Source organism: Pantherophis guttatus, chromosome 4, assembly GCF_059756535.1.
Source record: "Pantherophis guttatus breed Tessera chromosome 4, ASM5975653v1, whole genome shotgun sequence".
Lineage (NCBI taxonomy): Eukaryota > Metazoa > Chordata > Lepidosauria > Squamata > Colubridae > Pantherophis > Pantherophis guttatus.
In genome coordinates, this window is record NC_142066.1 from 75082152 (window position 1) to 75104530 (window position 22379).

At 41.3% G+C, this 22379-nt stretch overlaps 1 protein-coding gene across 5 annotated transcripts in view; it reads left to right on the plus strand.

Moving 5' to 3' along the window:
• Positions 1 to 22379, plus strand: part of GLI3 (GLI family zinc finger 3) — a 577601-nt gene that overhangs the window by 441312 nt on the left and 113910 nt on the right. For all 5 annotated transcript variants that reach the window (XR_015733897.1, XM_034416535.3, XM_034416534.3 and 2 more), the window contains one exon: positions 6055 to 6256. Coding sequence is in view for 4 of the 5 variants with exons in the window: in XM_034416535.3 (XP_034272426.1) it covers positions 6055 to 6256 (202 nt within the window). In the remaining variant the exon portion in view is untranslated. The remainder of the gene's footprint in view (positions 1 to 6054; positions 6257 to 22379) is intronic.

Below are 22379 nucleotides of genomic sequence, written 5' to 3' on the forward strand. Positions count from 1 at the left end.
CAGTCTTCAGAACAGTCAGAGCTGTAAATTCCCAAAATGTAATTCTGCATTTAATAGGTAACAATAGAAGCTTAAGGGACCTGATGTTCCTTGATCCCCCAAAAAATTTACAAAAAAATATGTTTTAGATGAATTAAGGAATATTTAATGATATGTAGTAGAGTCAGATGTAATTGTGCATCAGTGTGTAGCATAAAACTTCCAGTGGCAGCTACTATCTTGGAAACAAATGGTGCTTGTTGGGATTAGATAACTATAGACTCAGGAACTATAATTTTCCTTGCCGTATAGTCTGATGAAGAGAAACTATTTAAGCATAGCATTTGAGATCGCTGTTCCTTTATAAAAGTTTGCTATCTTAAACAAACTTTCTTGTAAACTTTAATAACTGTTTTCATTCAAAGGCAAGGAAAGGACACCATAATTTCAAAGAATCTTAAATTCTGCATTAAATCAAAGTAGTAGACAGCCACAGAGCCAGTGGCAGGACATAAACAAGAGATGAAAAGAGTAAGGAGGCTGGGGGAGGATTTTCCACCCACTTGTCAATACTATATCCTGAGCAAGATTGGAGCAACATGTTTTGTTTCTAGTTATATAGAAGCAAAGAAGAAAGACAAGAACCACAAACCAGATGCTGGAGATAATTGACACTTACTTGTGACCAAAGATTTCCAAAATGAAGTAAATATTGATTATAGACCAGATAATGTCATAATGGAAGCAATAAAGCAAGAATTCAAATAGCAAATATTTTGAGCAAATGCACAATGGATTTTATTGGTGGCTTACCCTTTTATAGAACATTTTTTCACACATCATAGACATTGGAGATTGCAGCATATCATTCTGGCTGGATTACGGTACAGTAGTGGCCAAAATTGTGGAAACCTTTTGGGAAATGTATATTTTTGAGGTTTGATGGCTAATAACACCACTTTTTTGGGGAGTGGTACCATAAAATTATATATCAATGGAAAGATAATTTAATCAAGAATGTAATGCTTTTCAACCTTTGTTTGAGAGATAAAAGTGGCTTTTTTCGTGGAAATCTAGATTATAGACCAAATTCCTGTAGTCTTTGCCGAAAGTCCTTGCACTCAACTTCACATTGCATTGTGCCATTTGTATGCACCCAGATGATTTTCTTCTGTCATGTAGGTACAATCTCTTAATTCTTCAATCATCACTTGCTGTTGTGCGCCTTTTCCTGCCTTTACCAGTGTGGTTTTATAGTGACTGAGTCTCTTTATACCTCTTCAAAAACTTAGAAATGCCACTTTTGGTTAAGTTTCCACCAATTTTTCTTCTAATTTCTTTATAACTGTAACCTTGTTCACTTAATAATACTATTTTACATCACTTTCTGGGTGACCAGTCAACTCTTTGCACCATTACTTTAATTTTATTATGTTTTACAAACTCACTAAATGAAAAAAAAAAACAACCAACCAACTTGATAGTGATCACATAACACACTGACAGATGTGCTCTTCTCAGCTTCAATACATGACATCAATAACTGAATCCTACTGCGATCTGATTGGCTCATTGCCAAAACAAGATGATACCTGATTGGCTCTCTAAACACTCATGCTCATTGGCTACAATCAGATGAAGGAAAGCTACCTGATATCAACCTAAACAAGTTGTGCTTCCTTTTTCTGGTTATTCGGCTATAACTTTTCATAGAATGCAGATAATTGAAAAAACTTTGTTGCATTACATTCTTGATTAAATTCTCTTTCCATTGATATATAAATTTATGGTACTACTCCAAAAAAAGCCATCAAACCTCAAAAATACACTTTTCCCAAAAGGTTTCCACAATTTTGGCCACTACTGTATGCCATCTTAAAATAATATTTAGGGTACTGGTTTAAATCCAGCAGAATTGCTAGGAAGCCTTAAGTTTTATTTCATTCTAAGCCTCCAGGAGAAAATATAAAATATAAATACATATAAATATTTTGGAATAATTTTTATTTTATTCATGAACAAAACATGCATCTTGATTTTCCTTATGTTGGGTGAATATATGTTAGAAACCTTTTTAGCAATTTTTACAAAAAGTTTTGAGTTAACTACTAGCTTAGATTTGAACCACTCCATCTCCTTGTTTCTAGTGAATTAATAAAGTGGAAGTCTAAACAGCCATCAGATTCATAAATTACTAGAAATGCAAAAGATAACATATAAGGGTTTAAGGCACATGCTCCAAGATGGCGGCCTCCAGCTGATCCTCCATTGCCGGAGGGGCTAATTTTTGGCATTTCGGGGGTTGTATGGGCCAAGCTTCTTTTCTTTGGTCCGGCCCTGCTAGATGAATATGTTCCGGTCCCATAGAGAGCTTTTAAGAACTTGTGCTCTCTGGAACATCTTTGGGAGCTGAGAAGAGCCAAGAGGAGCTGCTGTGAGGCAGACACCATTGGGAGGCTTAGGCGACGATGATCGGTGCAGCGGCTGCAGTTGCAGCTACTCGGCATGTTCCTGGGGGCGGCTAGAGCAGCGATGGCAGCCAAAATGGCAGCGGCGATGCGGCAGCCTTTGTCGGATCCCCGGGGGTTCATGGAAGACTCAGGGGATGATTTGGCTGCTGGTGGCGGCGGCGGCAGCGCGGGGGCGGCTATGATGGCAGCCATTGGGACAGCACCGAGAGAAGTCAACCTGGTCAAATCATCTGCTGTGGAGAGTGAGAGGAGTTCGCTGATGGTTTATCATCTTGAAATTGCTCCGGATGGGAACCCTGTAACGATCTGGGAAGCAACTATATGATCTATATGAACTATAGGATTGCTGGAAGACCTGAAGGAGACTTGGAAAGGCTGGATGGCCACAGAAAAGTGGCTGGTTGGCTGCCCTTATTTGGTCTCTCTTTCCCCTAAGGCCTGGCTTCAGGCATTGTTTGGTCATCCGCCATCCAGACTATTTCTATCTGCCGTGAAGAACTTTCCCCTGGCCTTGAAAAACCCTCCCTGGGATCTTCAAGGCCAGGGGCGGGGGGGGGTAGCGGTTGTTATAAAAGAAGGTCTTGGTCCGAGGGAGGCCACTGTTCCTCAGATTGCCGGTTGTGAGTCCCTCCTGGTGAAGTGGGATCATGGGGTACAGGTGGGCTTGCTGATCACGTACCTGGCTCCCTGCCACGTGGCAGCGGCCCTGCCCGAACTACTCAACGTTATAGTCGGGGTGGCGGTTGATACCCCGAGGCTTATGGTCATGGGGGATTTTAACCTGCCATCCATCGGTGAAGCGTCAGGCAGCGCGGGAGTTCATGTCTTCCATGATGGCTATGGACCTGACCCAGCTAGTGCATGGCCCTACTCACATGGGGGGAAACACTCTGGACTTGGTTTTTGTCTCTGGCCAGTGGTTGAATGATCTCGAAATTGGGGATATAGTGACTGAATCCTTGTCATGGTCGGATCATTCCCTCCTTTGTCTTGACCTTCGAACTGCTACACCCCGCCGCAGGGAGGCGGAACCGATGAGGTGGTTCCGCCCCAGGCGCCTGATGGACCCGGATCAGTTCCAGACGGAGCTTGGGCCGTTTCCTGAGGCTCTGGCTCACGGCTCGACCAAAGACATGGTGGCCGCCTGGGATAGGGCGGCCGCTGGAGCTTTGGATCAGGTCGTGCCTTTGCGGCCTCTGACTCGGCACCGATCTCGCTTGGCTCCTTGGTTTACCTAGGAGCTGAGGGAGATGAACCGCCGGAAAAGATGCCTGGAGAGCGGTTGGAGGGCCAGCCAGTCTGAATCTGACCGAACACTGGTAAGGTCTCATATTAAGACTTACCTTGTGGCGATAAAAGCGGCAAAATATAACTATTTTTCCACTTATTGCGTCATCAGATAACCGCCCAGCCACCCTGTTTAGGGCCGCTCCCTGCTCCTTCAGGAAATGCGGGAGGACCCCTTGGAGGGTAGAGCCGAGGACTTTGTACAGTATCTGTATGATAAAATCGCTCAGATTCGGGAATATATGGACTCTGACGGGGTAGATTCAGGGGGGAGGATGGAGGCAGGTCGTGAGAATATTATCTGGGAAGAGTTTGATTCTGTGACCCCCGAAGACGTGGACAGGATACTGAGTAGACTGAATACTGCCACATGTTTATTGGACCCGTGTCCCTCCTGGTTGGTGCTGGCCTCTCGGGAGGTTACACGAGGCTGGCTCCAGGGATTATAAATGCTTCTTTGAGTGAGGGTGTCTTTCCCGCCGCCTTGAAAGAGGCGGTGGTGAGACCTCTCCTCAAGAAGCCTTCCCTGGACCCGGCAGTATTGGCTAATTATCGTCCAGTCTCCAACCTTCGCTTTGTTGCGAAGGTTGTTGAGAGTGTGATAGCACGACAGCTCCCTCAGTACCTGGATGAATCGGCTTATCTGGATCCGTTCCAGTCGGGCTTCAGGCCTGGGTACAGCACGGAAACGGCATTGGTCGCATTAGTTGATGATCTCTGGAGGGCTCGGGACAGGGGTTGTTCCTCTGTCCTGGTCCTATTAGACTTCTCAGCGGCTTTTGATACCATCGACCATGGTATCATGCTGCACCGGCTGGAAGAGTTAGGGGTGGGAGGCACCGTGCTGCAGTGGTTCTCCTCCTTCCTCTCTGACCGGTCGCAGTCAGTGTTGGCAGAGGGGTAGAGGTCGTCCCCGAGGCCCCTTGTATGTGGGGTGCCACAAAGATCGGTCCTCTTGCCCCTTCTGTTCAACATTTATGTGAAGCCGCTGGGTAAAATCATCCGTGGTTTCGGGGTGAAGTACCACCAGTACGCTGATGACACCCAGCTGTACATCTCCACCCTGGACCACCCCAATGATGTCCTTGAAGTGATGTCCCAGTGCCTGGAGGCTGTACGGATCTGGATGGGGAGGAACAGACTCAGGCTCAACCCATCCAAGACCGAGTGGCTGTGGTTTCCGACATCCCGATATAGTCAGTTGGTGCCATCACTGACTATTGGGGGCGAGTCGTTGGCCCCCCCGGAGAGGGCTCGCAACTTGGGGGTCCTCCTGGACTCACAGCTGTCTTTAGAAGAGCACTTGACAGCTGTGGCCGGGAGGGCATTTTATCAGGTTCGCCTGATTCGCCAGTTGCGTCCTTTCTGGATCGGGACTCATTAAATACGGTCACTCATGCCCTCGTCACTTCCCGCCTGGACTACTGCTCCTTGAGGAGCACCCGGAGGCTCCAGCTGGTCCAGAATGCGGCCGCGCGGGTGGTTATGGGAGCAATGTGGCGCTCCCATGTGACCGCCCTCCTGTGCAAGCTGCACTGGCTCTCGGTGGTCTTCCGGGTGCGCTTCAAGTTTCTGGTTACCATCTTTAGAGCGCTCCATGGCTTAGGACCAGGGTATTTACGAGACCGCCTTCTGCCACCGACCAGTACGCTCCCAGAGAGAGGGGCTCTTCAGGGTGGCGTTGGCCAAACAGTGTCGACTGGCGGCCCCCAGGGGGAGAGCCTTCTCTGTGGGGGCACCCGTCATTTGGAACGAGCTCCCCCCAGAGATACGGAGGATCCCGGACCTACGCGCTTTCCGCCATGCCATCAAAAAATTTCTATTTCAGCAGGCCGGCCTGGCCTAACCTCTCTTTTAAATTGTTTTTAAAATTTTTAAATTTTAAACTTGCCTTATGAATTTGGGGTGTTTTAAATTTTGTTTTCTGGGCCAATTATTTAATTGTATTTTAATGGTTTTTTAACATTTATATTATATGTATTTTATTCAGCTGTTCACCGCGCTGAGTCCTTCGGGAGTAGGGCGGTATACAAATTCAATAAATAAATAAATAAAAGTCTTTTCCCTTTGTTTAGCAATTTATCATTTTGCTTGCACATTAACCAAGAAAGTTCCCTTGAGGTAAGCAATGGAAAGATAAATGTTTTTTTCTTAATTTTTTTCAGTCATAACTAGTAGATCATAAGTGAAAAGAGTGCACATGTCAAAAGCATGTATTAGTGTCACAAATCTTTATATCCACTGCCAGTAGCAATAAAAAAAAAGGATTGGTGCTCTGATAAATAATTGTGGGGTTTTGTTTTCTTTTATACAACAGGCACTAGGTTTTCAAGTCCCAGGCTACCAACAAGACCAAGTCGAAAACGAACATTGTCCTTATCGCCGCTGTCTGATCATAGTTTTGACCTTCAGACCATGATCCGCACATCTCCAAACTCCTTAGTGACAATTCTGAACAATTCCCGTAGCAGTTCTTCAGCTAGTGGCTCTTACGGGCATTTATCTGCAAGTGCAATAAGGTAAATCCTGATATGTAGATGTCTTGCAAGACTTCATAAATCCTTTTATGAGCAACTTTTTGTACAACTTTCATTTCAAGCAATTGTATCTGGGATCAAGAAATTAATCCCCTCCCAAAGAATACTGTATCATTTAAATATCCTTTTTTTTTTAGTATAGTATGAACACCAAAAATAAAAGATCCTGAGCAATCAAAACCATTTAAATGAAATTTTAGGAAGAGATACAAGGAATGCAACAAATTCAAAGGAGGCATATTCTAAAATGCATGAAGATTTTGAAAGAATACTTCAATATAAGTATGTTTTTCAGAATTCTGGGAAGAATAGGACCTTTTATGAGAAAATAATTTCATAAGACCTTTGATTTTCTTTTGTTATTCTTTCTTGATGAATTCTGGGACAGATTGGTTATATGTGATACAATTTAATGCAATTGAGTTATTTTTCTTTTAAAGCCATCTAAATTACTATATCATCCAGTGGAATCATGTTCCATAATCTTTTAAAAAGAAATTTAGCTCATTATTTTGCAATGTCTCAATTATTCTTTATTTATTTCACCAGGTTTGAGTGTTGCTAAAGGTGCATCTGAATGTTTTTGGCTATTGGAAAAATGTCTGTTTATGAAAGCTAACACTGATAGTTATATGAAAAGATCGATTTCATCACAATACATTTTTGGTGATGTTGATGGATATTTAATCTTATTGATAAAAGGTTCTAACTTGGGCAGAAAGAAGAGACCTGATTAATGGTTTGCACCTGGTTGCCTCTATACCAGCAATTCTCAACCTGTGAGTCGCGATCCCTTTGGGGGTCGAACGAGCCTTTCACAAGGGTCGCCTAAGACCATAGGAAAACACATATTTTCGATGGTCTTAGGCAGTATTGGGTTGCTACCGGTTCTCACCGGTTTGGGAGAACCAGTAGTAAAAATATTTAGTCGCTCGCAGCACCGGTAGCAATGGTAGGTTGGCCACGCCCCCAAACCGGTCGCCCGGTCGCCTCTCGCTCGCCCTGGCCACCATGTTTGTTGCCGCCATGTTCTTCACGCATGCGCATCTCATTGCCTTGCAACTCCAATGGGATGTGCATATGTGAAGAACAAGGCGGTGATGACAGCAGCTTTCCTTCAGAGAAAGCTTTCCAGCAGCGGCAGTTGGCTAGGGGCTGCTCTGGACCAGCCGCCGCGGAAGGTAAGCAGCCGAACAAAGAGGCGGTGATGGGGGAGGAAGCAGGCAAGTGGGCCTGGCTACAGGACCACCTGGAAGGGTGCATGGAAGGCAGGCAAGCATGTCAGGGCCGCCCAGCCGTAGGGAAGGAAAATACGCCCAGGAAAAGTCCCGGGGAGTTCCGGGACTTCCCGCCGCTGCCGCCAATGCCTGCAGCGGCAAAAACCATGCAGGAAAAGTCCCAGGGAGTTCCGTGACTCCCTGCCGCCGCCGCTGGTGCCTGCAGCGGCAAAAACCACGCAGGAAAAGTTTTGGGGTGTGCCCCTTGAAGCTCCTGTTTCAACCCCTGCCTCTGCCTGCCCTAGCCTGAAGCTCCTGTTTTGGGTGCCGCTGCTGCCACCGCCGTGGCCAGGCATTTTCTCTCGGGCCTCCCAGTCTCACTCTCCTAGACTTTGAAGGAGGGAGGGAGAGAGAGAGAGAAAGAAAGAGAGAGAGAGAAAGAGACAAAGAAAATGAGAGAGAAAAAAAGAAAGAGGAAGGGAGAGACAAGAAAGAAAAAGAAAGAGACAAAGAAAGAAAGAGAAAGAAAGAAGCAAAGGAAGGGAGAGAGAGAGAAAAGAAAGAATGAAAGAAAAAGACAAAAAAAGAAAGAAAGGGAGAGGAAGGGAGAGACAAGAAAGAAAGAGAAAAAGAGAAAGAAAAAGAGAGAAAGAGGGAGAGAGAAAAAAGAATGAAAGAAAAAGAGACAAAAAAGAAATAGAAAGAAAGGGAGAGGAAGGGAGAGACAAGAAAGAAAGAGAAAAAGAAAGAGAAGGAGAGAAAGAAGGAAAGGAAGGGAGAGAGAGTGAAAAGAAAGAAAGAAAAAGGAAGAAAGAGAGGAAGGGAGAGACAAGAAAGAGGAAAAGAAAGAAGGGAGAGGAAGGGAGAGAGCAAAAAGAAAGAAAGAAAAAGAAAGAAAGAAAGAGGAAGGGAGAGAAGAAAGAGAGAAAGAAAAAAGGAAGAGGGAAAGAGAGAGAGAGAGAGAGAAAGAAAGAAAGAAAGAAAGAAAGAAAGAAAGAAAGAAAGAAAGAAAGAAAGAAAGAAAAAGAAGAGGAAGGAAGGAACACAAACCCTGGCACTAGACATGGCTTCAGAAGACGCTTTGAAACAGGAAGCAATATAGGGCTGGAAGGGACCTTAGAGGCCATCTAGTCCAACCCCCTGCTGTAGCAGGAAACCTTACATTGCCTGGATTATTTTGGTGCCTCTAACAGAGAGGAAAATTGCCAGAAAGGAGAAGGAGTTTATTAGGATAAGGCTGCCATTCAGAGGAAGGCAAAGAAAGTCCTTGATTTATGACCAGAATTGAGCCCAAAATTTTGGTTGCTAAGCAAGAGCGTTGTTTAGTAAGTTTCACCACATTTTACTCAATCCATGATCTCTCCTGGCTCTTACAGTCATGTACAAGTTAGGGAAGAATTATGCCATGTATCATCTTTTGTATTATTAAAGCTATTGTTAAATATTATTTTCATTAGCAAATCATCCCATGACAATGGATCGTGTAGAGAAGAACATTAAGAAAAGAAAATATAGTGAGGATTTTTTACAGTATGGGTTTACCTCAATAATTACAGCAGGAATTGAGAAACCGCAATGTGTTATTTGTTGTGAAGTTCTATCAGTCGAATCTATGAAACCGAACAAAATAAAACACTATTTTGATAGCAAGCATCCGAGCTTTACCGGCAAGGATACCAACTATTTTAGAAGCAAAGCCAGACTTGACACTGGCGGCAAGTACCACAAACAAAACGTAGCGGCCATTGAAGCTTCATATTTGGTGGCACTCAGAATCGCCAGAGCTATGAAACCTCACACCATTGCTGAGGATTTACTGTTGCCAGCGGCCAAAGACATTGTTCGAGTTATGATCGGAGACGAATTTGTTAAGAAATTGAGCATGATTTCCTTATCTAACGACACTGTCCGCAGAAGAATAGATGACATGTCTGCTGATATTCTTGATTAGGTAATCCAGGAAATTAAATCTGTTCCACTTCCAATATTTAGTATCCAGCTTGATGAATCTACAGACGTTGCAAACTGTTCACAGTTACTGGTTTATGTGAGGTATATTAATGATGGCAACTTTAAAGATGAATTTCTTTTTTACAAACCTCTTGAAACGACAACTACTGCAAGTAATGTATTTGACACAGTTGGTTCATTTCTGAAAGATCATAAGATCTCTTGGGAAAAGGTTTGTGGTGTTTGCACAGATGGTGCTCCAGCTATGCTAGGATGTCGATCTGGATTTCAACGTTTAGTACTGAATGAGTCACCAAAAGTCATCGGAACTCACTGTATGATTCATCGGCAAATATTAGCAACAAAGTCGCTGCCACAAGAGTTACAAGAAGTATTGAAAAGCGTCATAAGTTATGTCAATTATGTAAAGGCGAGCTCTTTAAACAGTCGACTGTTTTCGCAACTGTGCAACAAGTTGGATGCGCCGAACAATGCTTTGCTATTTCACACTGAAGTGAGATGGTTGTCGAGAGGAAAAGTTTTAAAATGTGTTTTTGAGCTTCGTGATGAAATCAAAACGTTTTTTAATCAGAAAACAAGACTGCAGTTTGAAGCACTTTTCGGCGATAAAAGTGAACTGCAGAAAATAGCTTACTTGGTTGACATCTTTGCCATCTTGAATGAGTTAAATTTATCACTGCAAGGACCAAATGCAACATGCCTCGATTTGTCCGAAAAGATCCGATCATTCCAAATGAAACTTCAGCTTTGGCAAAAAAAAATTGGATGAAAATAAAATTTACATGTTGCCTACCTTATCTGCTTTCTTTGGGAGCATGACATTGAACCAGACAAAAGGATTACGATGATAATTTCTGTGAAAGAACACTTGACCATGCTTGCAGACGAAATTTCATCATACTTTCCAAATCTACCTGACACCCCATTTGCACTTGCCAGAAGCCCATTCACAGTCAAAGTTGAAGATGTTGCTCAGACAGCACAAAAGGAGTTCATTGAACTTATTAACAACGATGCAGCGAGAACTGATTTCTCTACAATGCCAGTTAAAAAATTCTGGATCAAGTGTTTGCAGTCATATCCTGTTCTGTCTGAGACTGTGTTGCACCTTCTTCCATTTCCAACAACATATCTTTGTGAAACAGGGTTTTCCAGCTTGTTGGTTATCAAGTCTAAATACAGAAGTAGACTTGTGGAAGATAATCTTTGTTGTGCTCTTGCAAAGACTGTCTCGAGAATTTCTGATCTGGTGAGAAAGAAGCAATCTCAACCTTCACACTGACGTTGGCTTTTTTTTTTTTTTATTTGATTTATATGCCGCCCTTCTCTGGAGACTTAGGCCGGTTTACAATGCATTAAGCAATAGCCTTCATACTTTTGTATATTTATACAAAGTCACCTTATTGCCCCCATAATCTGGGTCCTCATTTTACCTACCTTAGAAAGAATGGAAGGCTGAGTCAACTTTGAGCCTGGTGAGATTTGAACTTGCAGTAATTGCAGGCAGCAGATGTAAGTGGATGTTAATTAGTCTGCTGAGCCACCAGAGATTTTTACGCATACTGTCGCAAAATATAGTAATGTACTTTACTGTTGTTATATTAAGACTGTTATCCATGCTACACCATGCTTCAAGACAAAATTTCATTTATTTGTAATTAGAAATAAATATTTCACAATATATAATTACATATTGTTTTTGTAATTAATCACTATGCTTTAATTATGTTCAATTTATAACAATGAAAATACATCCTGCATATCAGATATTTACATTACGATTCATAACAGTAGCAAAATTACAGTTATAAAGTAGCAATGAAAATAATTTTATGGTTGGGGGTCACTACAACATGAGGAAACTGTATTAAAGGGTCGCGGCATTAGGAAGGTTGAGAACAGCTGCTCTATACAGTAGAGTATACAAGTTTCTACTGTATAAAGTAATACAGTTACTATTACTTTGTTCATCTCAAAAGACATGAAAGCTGAATAGGTACTTTCGGGAATTTTAATAGCCATGGGAAGAAAATAGGAGAAGGATCTTGAAGCTCTTGAATGAAGGCAGGGTATAATTTGTTTGCGTTTGTATGTGTGTGTGTGTGTGTGTGTGTGTTGTGTTTGTTTGTTTGTTTATGTGTGTGTGTGTGTGTTTGTATCTCTCTGTATATGTGTTTGTTTGTGTGTATGTCGGCTTATTTTATGTTCCTGACAACTGGCAGTTTTCTTGGCAAGATTTCAGACACAGTTTGCCATTGATCCCACGGCTGAAATTTGTCACAAGGCTATTCAGTTATTTTTTTTACCATAGATGGGACTCCAATTTTATAGTCTGATGCTTTAGCAGCTAAACCAAACTGGATCTATGCATATGTGCTTACAAATTATAATATAAACTAACTAGTCACTGAGAACTGCAATCTATATTTTGTAAGGATTCAAAATTATTTCAATGGGGGAAGGAATTTGATATTGAAATGAATTTTTTTTAAAAAGAAAGAGAGAGGGAGAGATTAAAGAAAGAGGGAGGGGAGAAAGAAAGAAAGAAAAAGAAAAAAGGGAGGGAGGGAGGGAAAAATGAGAGGAAGGAAGGATCACAAACCTGGCACTAGAGGCAGTTTCAGAGAACCTTAAAAGAGCACAGCAATCCAGGGCTGGAAGGGACCTGGAGGTCATCTAGTCCAACCCCCTGCTCCAGCAGGACATTATTAAAATAAGTTTCTGTCTTTTGACACCTCGGTCACATGACTACATAGCCACACCCATCAAGCCATGCCCACAGAACTGGTAGGAAAAAAATTTAGATTTCACACTGGACCAACCGGTAGCTTTTTTTTACTACCAGTTCGCCCGAACCGGTGTGAACCAGTAGGATTTCACCACTGGTCTGGGCTCCTGCCCAGCAGGGCTCTAGCTGATCCTGATCCATAGCCACTTAGCTATAACTGTAAACTTGGGAAAGGACTGCCTGCTTGCTTTGTCTGAAGCTGCTACTCCATCTGTGTCATAACACTACTAAAGCGACCCTCATTGCTTCAGTTAAGCAGAGGCAAGCTTATGTAGGACTTATTACAAGTCATTATATTGTAGTTTCATGGTACGTAAATTTATTATTATTATTTGTGGATAACTTAAATTTGTATATGCTCAACATTTTATCTTTTGCACAAGTTTGATGGGTAGTATACACAAATAAGTACTCAAAACTTAAGATGTGTGGATTTCAATTCACAGAATTCCCCAGCCAGTCTGTTGGGCAGGGAATTTTGGGAGTTCAAGTCCACACATCTTAAAGTTACTAAGATTGAGACACACTACTTTACTGGGAATGTAGGTGGGAAGCATTTCTCTCTATATATTTCTTTTATTTAAAACATGTATGTGCTGCATCCTATTAATATACATCTCAAAGGAATTTCAGCTATGCTGGGAGGCACTTTGATTTAGTCACTGCACTATCGAATTTTTGGAGGTTAGGATCTTATCCATTCCACCTCATTTCAATGAGAACATCATTACGCATGCTGTAAATTTTACTTGATAATGTTATCTGTTTCATATCTCTTTTATTAGATAACGATATAATTGTAGTTGCTTTTAGTTTTCTGTTGTAATAGTTAATCTACTATTAAATTATTTACATTAATTAAATTATTTTAATTATTTTATTTAATTATTATTTATATGATTAAATTAAATTATTTACTTATTAAAATTTCTGTTGATTTTAGTTGTTGATAGAATGGGCAATTACACATTTCAAAACCAAAGAATTCAAAATGTATCAATACATGCAGAGTAAAGAATATATGTTGGAGAGAAAAGACTAACAATTTTGGACCAGTTTTTCAGTTATCTGATTTATATCCTGATGGTCTCAGTTGTGAATTTGGAAAAAAGCCTGGCTTATGCTGTATCTAACGATCCTGCCACAAATTTCCTTTAATATCATGTTGCCTTTGGAAGGGAAAATGCAGAGATTCATACAAATACTTTCTTTCTAGAAATCCAATGCATGACCAAAATTGGCAGTAGGTTTCAACTGAGGTTTCTTTCAAGCATACCTTTGTATAGAATTTGTACAATCTTTCATTTTCTGCCCATCAACCAGAAAAGTAACAGCTCTCTTGTTAACAAATAGCATACCTTGATTTTTCCTCTGATACCTGACTATTTCTATTCTTTATTTGAGAACATTATGAGTCCTGAGCATAAACATGAAAGTCTTCATATCTGGTTAGTTTCATTTTTCTTCTTGGTTGAAATGATGTTAAACAAGTTGAAAAGGGATTAAGCAGTTGGGGGCCAAGACAGAGAAGTCAAAGGACACACTTTCTGTAAAGCCATTCATTTATAGTTCCTGATTAGGAAAGATTGTGCTAGAAGATCGTTTCCTATAAACAATCTTATGCATTATTACACATATTTGAATTGGATTTCCATGATTTGAACAAGATATATTAAATTCAAAACTTCCTTTTAAGTTAGTTTTGAAGAATTATGCAAGCATATATATAATATCTTTGTAAAAGTGAGAAAAAAATAAAACACTAAAAGTATTAACATATTACACAATTAGAAATATTAGCCATTCCGGAGTCTTCTGTACTAACGAAAGCAGCCATAATTCAGTCTATCAGTACTCTTGTGATATCCAGAAGTTTCTTCAGATGGCATATGACCAAAAATTAAACACAGAGCAACTTTTTTTTGAAAAAAAGTTTTTTATTTTTATTTCTTTTACCCATATTATAAATGTACATTCTCTTATCCATAATTGATCATATATACATATTTTTTCTAATGAAAGCATAAAAGTAAGACATTTTAATTACATTTGGGGTTGCTATTCTACCTTCTCTTTTCCCTCTTTTCACAACAAGCCTTCTTCTTCTCCTTCTTTCTTTCCCCTCCCTCCTCTCTTCTACTTTCTTTCTCCTCCCCTCTCCTCCCCTACTTCCCCTTCTTCTCCCCCACTCCTCCCCTCTTTTCCCCCTTTCTAAACTTCTTTCCTGCTCTTGTCCCCTATCCTTTCTTCCTCTCCTTCTCCTTTCTTCCATTCCTCTCTCCCGCTCCTCCTCTATCCCACTACTCTTCTTTCCTTTCTGTCTCCTTTGTTGTGCAATATTTCCCTTATTTGGTAACTGAGCAATTCCAATTTTCTAATAATATATACTTTCTTTTTAATTTCTTTCCCTTTTTACCCAATCTATCATTTCATAATTGTACATTTATATTTATAATCTTCTTTCTCCCCCCCCCCCGGCCATCCCCCTTTTCCATTTACTCTGGTGTCATCTGAGTTTCTATTTCTTTTTTATCTTATCCCTCATTTAACTTTCTATTATCTATATCATTTATCTATCAACTTTTATTCATATTTCTTTTCTATCCATACGTAGAATCTTTCCCATATCTTGAAATACACTGATTCCTCTTTATCTTTTATTCTTAGCGTAAATCTGTTCATTTCCACACAGTCTAAAATCTTTTTTATTACTTTACCTTCTGACGGAATTTTCTCTGTCTTCCAATTTTGTGCAAATACAATTCTTGCTGGTGTTATTATATGTATAATTAAATATACTTCTTCTTTGCTATATCTTTCTGGCAAAATACTCAATACAAAAATCTTTGGTTTTAATTCTATTGGTTTATGTAACATTTCCTCTAACCATATCTGTATTCTAGACCAATAGTTTTTTGCTTCCGTACATGACCACCATATATGATAATATGATCTTGGCAAATGTAAATATTTCCAGCATTTACCTGATTTATCTTTAAACATTTTTGCTATTCTTTCTGGTGGCATATGCCATCTATAAAACATTTTATATAAATTTTCTTTATATGCAGTTGCCATAGTCAATTTATAATTTTTTTCCCATAGTTGTTGCTATTTCTCTAATTCTATTGCATAACCAAAGTTTTTCGCCCATGTTATCATTGTCTCTTTTACTTCTTCATCTTCTGATATAATCAGTAAATAATTATACAACCTTTTAATCATTTTTTCATCCTTTCCAGTCATTATCTGATCCAACACTGACTCCTCCAAATTAAAACCATATTGTTTCAGATCTTTATCATATCTTGATTGTATCTGCACTCGTGCATACCAATCAATCTCAATCCCTTGTTTTTCTAAATCTTGTTTCTGTTTTAGTTCTCCCTTCTCTGTTAAAATGTCCTTATATCTAACAATATTGTCCAATATTGTTGGACACATCCAATATTTGGATGTGTCAACACTTCTATTGTTGAAAGCCCCATTGGTATTTCCATATAATGTTTCTCTTTCACTCTCTCCCATACTGTTAACAAGCTGTTTCTTAAACAGTGTCTCTGGAAGTATTCATGTATTTTTTTCATATCATAAAAAAGCATGCCAGCCTAGTTGCAAATCATGTCCTTCCAAAGTCAATAGTCTTGTATTTCTCAATAGAATCCATTCTTTAACCCAAATTAACATTGCCGCTTGATGATAAAGTTCCCAATTTGGTAGACCAAAACCTCCTCTAGTCCTAGCGTCTTGAAGCAGTTTAATATTAATTCTTGCTTTCTTTCCTTGCCATGTATATTTCCACATCATTTTATTCAAACTTTCAAAATATTTTTTCTCCAGCTTTATCAGAATTGTTTGAAAAAAGAACAAAATTCTTGGTAGTACATTCATTTTGATTAGCGCTATCCTTCCCATTAATGATAGTTGTAGATTTTTCCTTTTTTTCAAGTCTATTTCAATTTGATTTCTCAGTTTATAGTAGTTATTTTCCTTCACTGTGATACATCTTGAAGTTAATTGGATGCCCAATTCCAAGACTGAGTGGCTGTGGTTCCCGGCATCCCGATATAGTCAGTTGACCCCATCACTGACTATCGGGGGCGAGTCTTTGGCCCCCGCGGAGAGGGCGCGCAATCTGGGAGTCCTCCTGGATACACAGCTGTCCTTGGAGGAACATCTGACGGCTGTAGCTAGGGGGACCTTCTGTCAGGTTCGCCTGATTCGCCAGTTGTGGCCCTTTCTTGATCGGGATTCCCTGTGCACAGTCACTCATGTGTCACCTCTCGCCTGGACTACTGCAATGCTCTCTACATGGGGCTCCCCTGGAAGAGCACCCGGAGGCTCCAACTGATCCAGAATGTGGCCGCGCAGGTAGTCACGGGAGCCGCTTGGCACTCCCATACAACACCTCTCCTGCGTGAGCTGCACTGGCTCCCAGTGGTCTTCTGGGTGCGCTTCAAGGTGTTGGTTATCACCTTTAAAGCGCTCCATGGCATAGGACCTAGTTATCTTCAAGACCGCCTGCTGCTACCGACGGCCTCCCATTGACCTGTGTGCTCCCACAGAGAGGGCCTCCTCGGGGTGCCATCAGCCAAACAATGTAGGCTGGTGATTCCCAGGGGGAGGGCCTTCTCTGTGGGGGCACCTACCCTCTGGAATCAGTTGCCCCCAGAGATAAGGAGAATCCAAGACCTCGGTGCTTTCCGCCGTGCCCTTAAAACCTTCTTTTTCCAGCAAGCCGGGCTGGCCTAACATTTTTTAAAATGTTTTTAATTTTGTTATTGTTTTTAATCATGGGGCCAAATTTATATATATATATATTTAATTGTATTTTAATGTTTGTAGTTTATGTTTTTACTTGGCTGTTCACCGCCCTGAGTCCTCAGGGAGAAGGGCGGTATACAAATTTAACAATAAATAAATAAATAAATAAAATAAAATAAAATAAATTTCACTTTCTTCACTATTTGAATATCTAATTTCTCCATTAATTGCTTTTTTTGTTTTTCTTTCATATTTTTAACTATATTTTTTGTTTTATCTTTATTTATTTTCAATCCAGCTACTTCTCCATAATCCTCTATTTGCTTCATTAGCTTTGGGCCCGTTTTTATAAGTTCCTCCATAAAAAATACTAAATCATCCACAAATGCTTGTAGCTTGTATTCCTCTTTTAATTTTCATTCCTTTTATTTCGTTATCTTGCCTTATTTTTCTGTTTAAAATTTATAGCATCAAAATAAATAACAATGGAGATAACGGACATCCTTGTCTAGTTCCTTTTCTGATAGCTACTTTCTCTGTCATTTCACCATTTATTATTACCTTTGCTGATTGGTCTTTGTATATAGTCTTAACCATATTAATGAATCTATCACCAAAGTCCATCTTTTGTAATTGTATAGTCATAAATTGCCAATTCACATTGTCAAATGCTTTCTGCACATCTGAAATTAACAATGCCATGTTTCTCTGAATGTACCTCATAATATTCCAATGTATCTAATATAATTCGTATATTGTCTCTAATTTGCCTTGTAGGCAAAAAACCATTTTGGTCTGAATGTATGAATTCATTTATTAACCTTTTCAATCTTTCCGCCCTAATTGATATAAATATTTTGTGGTCTGCATTTAATAGTGAAATTGGTCTATAATTCTTTATTTGTTGTAAATCTGTTTCTGTAAGAGTTATGTATTCCTCCATCCATGAGTTCGGCATCTTGGCTTCTATTAATAAGTCATTAAATACTTGTAACATTGTATCACTTAGTACATCTTGCAATTTTTTATATAGATCTGCTGGTAGTCCATCTGGTCCTGGGGTTTTTCCATTTTTCTGCCTTTTAATTCCCTCCACCAATTCCATCATTAATATTCTTTCTTCTAGTGCTTTTTTGAATTTTTCTGGTATTTTGGGAGTCATTGCTGTTTCCAAATATTGTTCTATTTTCTCTTCTGATATCTCTTGATATAATTTCTTATAATATTCCTCAATTGTTTTTTTCTTTTTCTCATTTTGATGACGTATCTTCCCATCTTGATCTAATAATTAAGTTATCAGTTTCCTTTCTTTTTCCTTTTTCCTTTTATATGCCAGCCATCTTCCTGGTTTATTTGCATTTTCAAAAACATTTTGCTTTGTTGATTTTATTTTCCTTGCCAAGTCTTCATTCTCAATTAAGTTCAATTTATGTCTTTCCAAGTCCATTAAATGTTTAATTTTTTTGTCTTGTGGATTTTTTTGCAATTCTTTCTCTAATTTCTTATACTCCTCTTCCAATTTCTTTTGAGTTTGTCTATTCTGTTTATTTTGTTCCCGTATAAGTCATTATCAAGCCCCTTATATATGCTTTACTACATTTTGTAATGATGTTTCTTCTTTTATGTTTTCTTTAAAGAAAAAAGTCAATTCTTTTTCCATATATTGTATAAAGTTTTTCTCATTTAATAAGCTTTGATGTAATGTCCATCTCATTCTTTTGTGTGTGTGTGTCCTTTCCATATCATCATTATTGGATTGTGATCTCCCCATATATTTGCTTCTATATCAGTCTTGTCTATCTTGGATATTAAATCTGTGGACATCCACATCATATCTATTCTTGACCATGATATATGTCTATTTGAATAAAATGTGTACCGTTTTTCCTTTAGGTTTTTTTTTTCTCCAAGCATCTTGCAGGCTTAGTTCATCTACCATTGTATAGAATGCTTTCAGAAGTGTCTTCCTTGGTTTTTTATTCACTTTTGTAGATTTATAGTCTAACTCATTAGAAACAATCACATTAAAATCTCCTATTATGCAAATATCCTCATATTCATGTTCTCATATTTTCCTGTGTAGTTTCACTTAAAATTCTTCTTGATTTTCATTCAGAGCATATATATCCACAAGTAATATTTTTTTGTAGTTCATTACAATTTCTACCATTAATACTCTTCCTTCCTCAACCTCAAATATTTGTTTGGATTGGATTGTCTGTTTAATGTAAAATACTACTCCTCTTTTGCTTTGAGAAGCCAATGTTGTGTGCAATGTCTCCAATTTTATTAACTCCAAAAGCTTTTTATGTTGCTTTCTAATATGTACTTCTTGTAAGGATATAATTTCTAATTTTAACTTCTCTAATTTGTTAAATATTTTTCTTCTTTTTATTACCGAGTTTAGTCCATTTATATTCAAATATATTATTTTAATTTCTTCTTCCATTTTTTATTTATTTACTTGTTTTGCCGATCTAGTTGTTCTTATCTCTTGGTTCTTTAACTTCTTTTGCCCTTGCTCCTTCTCTTAATGCTCTCTCATCTTGTTCTCTCTCTTGGCTGTTCTTTCTTCTCCTCCTGTTGTCCATCCCCCTTTTCATCTCTCAATCTTTCTTCCTCTTGAACATCTATGTGTTATTTATAAAATAACTCTGCTTTCTCTATTGAGTCTAATCTTATCTTTGTTCTTGCCACTTCACCAATATTCCTTCTCGAACCAACCATCTAAAATTTATTCCTCTTATCCTCCTTAGGATTTCAACCTGCCATCTATCGGTGAAACGTCTGAAGTGGCTCGAGAGTTCATGGCTTCCATGACGGCCATGGACCTTACTCAGTTAATTCATGACCCCACTCACACAGGGGGACACACTCTGGACTTAGTTTTTGTCTCTGGTCAGTGGTTGAGTGGCCTTGATATAGGGGATATAGCCATCGAACCCTTGTCATGGACTGACCACTCGCTCCTTCGACTAGACTTTCTAACCGCTGCACCCCGCCGCAGGGAGGCGGGACCGACCAGATGGTTCCGCCCCAGGCGCCTGATGGACCCTGATAGGTTCCAGATGGAGCTTGGGCCATTTCCTGAGATTCTGGCTCATGACTCGGCTGAGGACCTGGTGGCCGCCTGGGATAGTGCGGCTGCCGGGGCCTTGGACCGAGTCGTGCCTTTGCGGCCTCTGACCCGGCACCGAACTCACCTAGCTCCTTGGTTTACTGAGGAGCTTAGGGAGATGAAGCGCCGGAAAAGATGCCTGGAGAGTAGTTGGAGGACCAGCCGCTCCGAATCTGACCGAACACTGGTGAGGTCTCATATTAAGACCTACCTAGTGGCGATAAAAGCGGCGAAAACTAGCTATTTTGCCGCTCTTATCGCGTCATCAGATAATCGCCCGGCTGCCCTGTTTAGGGTGACCCGCTCCCTCCTCCATCTGGAGGTGCGGGATGACCCCTTGCAGGGTCGAGCTGAGGATTTTGTGCAGTATCTGTATGACAAAATCGCTCAGATTCGGGAAGAGCTGGCCTCTGACTGGGTATGTCCGGACGGGATGACTGAGGCAGGTCTTGAGAGTGTTATCTGGGGGGAGTTCAATCCTGTGGCTCCTGAGGACATGGACAGGGTCCTGGGATGGCTGAACGCGACCACATGTTTATTGGACCCGTGTCCCTCCTGGTTGGTACTGGCTTCCCGGGAGGTGACACGAGGCTGGCTCCAGAAGATTGTTAACGCTTCTTTGAGTGAGGGGGTCCTGCCGGCCGCTTTGAAAGAAGCGGTTGTGAGGCCCCTCCTCAAGAAGCCCTCTCTGGATCCGGCTGTTTTGGCTAACTATCGTCCAGTCTCCAACCTTCGCTTCGTTGCGAAGGTTGTTGAGAGTGTGGTGGCGCAACAGCTTCCCCGGTACCTGGATGAAGCTGTCTATCTAGACCCGCTCCAGTCCGGTTTCCGGCCTGGGCACAGCACGGAAACGGCATTGGTCGCATTGGTGGATGATCTCTGGAGGGCCCGGGATAGGGGTTGCTCCTCTATCCTGGTCCTGTTAGACCTCTCAGCGGCTTTTGATACCATCGACCATGGTATCATGTTGCACCGGCTGGCGGGGTTGGGGGTGGGAGGCACCGTTCTGCGGTGGTTCTCCTCCTACCTCTCTGACCGGTCGCAATCTGTGTTGACAGGGGGGCAGCGGTCGACCCTGAGGCACCTTGCTTGTGGGGTGCCACAAGGGTCGGTCCTCTCGCCCCTTCTGTTCAACATTTATGTAAAGCCGCTGGGTGAGATCATCCGTGGCTTCGGGGTGGAGTTCCATCAGTACGCTGATGACACCCAGCTGTACATCTCCACCCCAGGCCACCCCAATGATGCCCTTGAAGTGATGTCCCAGTGCCTGGAGGCCGTGCGGGCCTGGATGGGGAGAAACAGGCTCCGACTCAACCCCTCCAAGACCGAGTGGCTGTGGCTTCCGGCGTCCCGATATAGCCAGCTGATGCCATCGCTGGCTATTGGGGGTGAATTACTCGCCCCCACAGAGAGGGCTCGTAACTTGGGCGTCCTCCTGGATGCACGGCTGTCTTTGGAAGATCATTTGACGGCCGTAGCCAGGGGGGCTTTCTATCAGGTCCGCCTGATACGCCAGTTGCGCCCCTTTCTAGATCGGGACTCCCTACGTACAGTCACTCAGGCACTCGTCACTTCCCGCCTGGACTACTGCAACGCTCTCTACATGGGGCTCCCCCTGGGGTGCACCTGGAGGCTCCAGCTGGTCCAGAACGCGGCCGCGCGGGGGATTATGGGGGCGACGAGGCGCTCCCATGTGACACCTCTCCTGCGCGAGCTGCACTGGCTCCCGGTGGTCTTCCGGGTGCGCTTCAAGGTGTTGGTGACCACCTTTAAAGCGCTCCATGGCTTAGGGCCGGGGTACTTACGAGACCGCCTTCTGCCACCAATAGCCTCCCACCGGCCAGTGCGCTCACACAGAGTGGGCCTCCTCAGGGTGCCGTCCGCCAGACAATGTCGGCTGGCGACCCCCAGGGGGAGAGCCTTCTCTGTGGTGGCGCCCACCCTCTGGAACAACCTCCCCCCAGAGTTACGGATAATAACAGACCTCCGGATTTTTCGTCGGGCCCTGAAAACCCATTTATTTCAACTAGCTGGGCTGGCTTGAGTCAAATTTTAAACTGATTTTAAATTGGAATTGTTTTAATTACGGCCAAAAGATTTAATTATTTTAATCAGTTTTTAGATTTTGTATGTTTTGTATGTATGTCTTGTTTTATTTTGGCTGTTCACCGCCCTGAGACCTATATTGGAGAAGGGCGGTATAGAAATTTAAACAAATAAATAAAATAAATAAAATAAATAAATCAA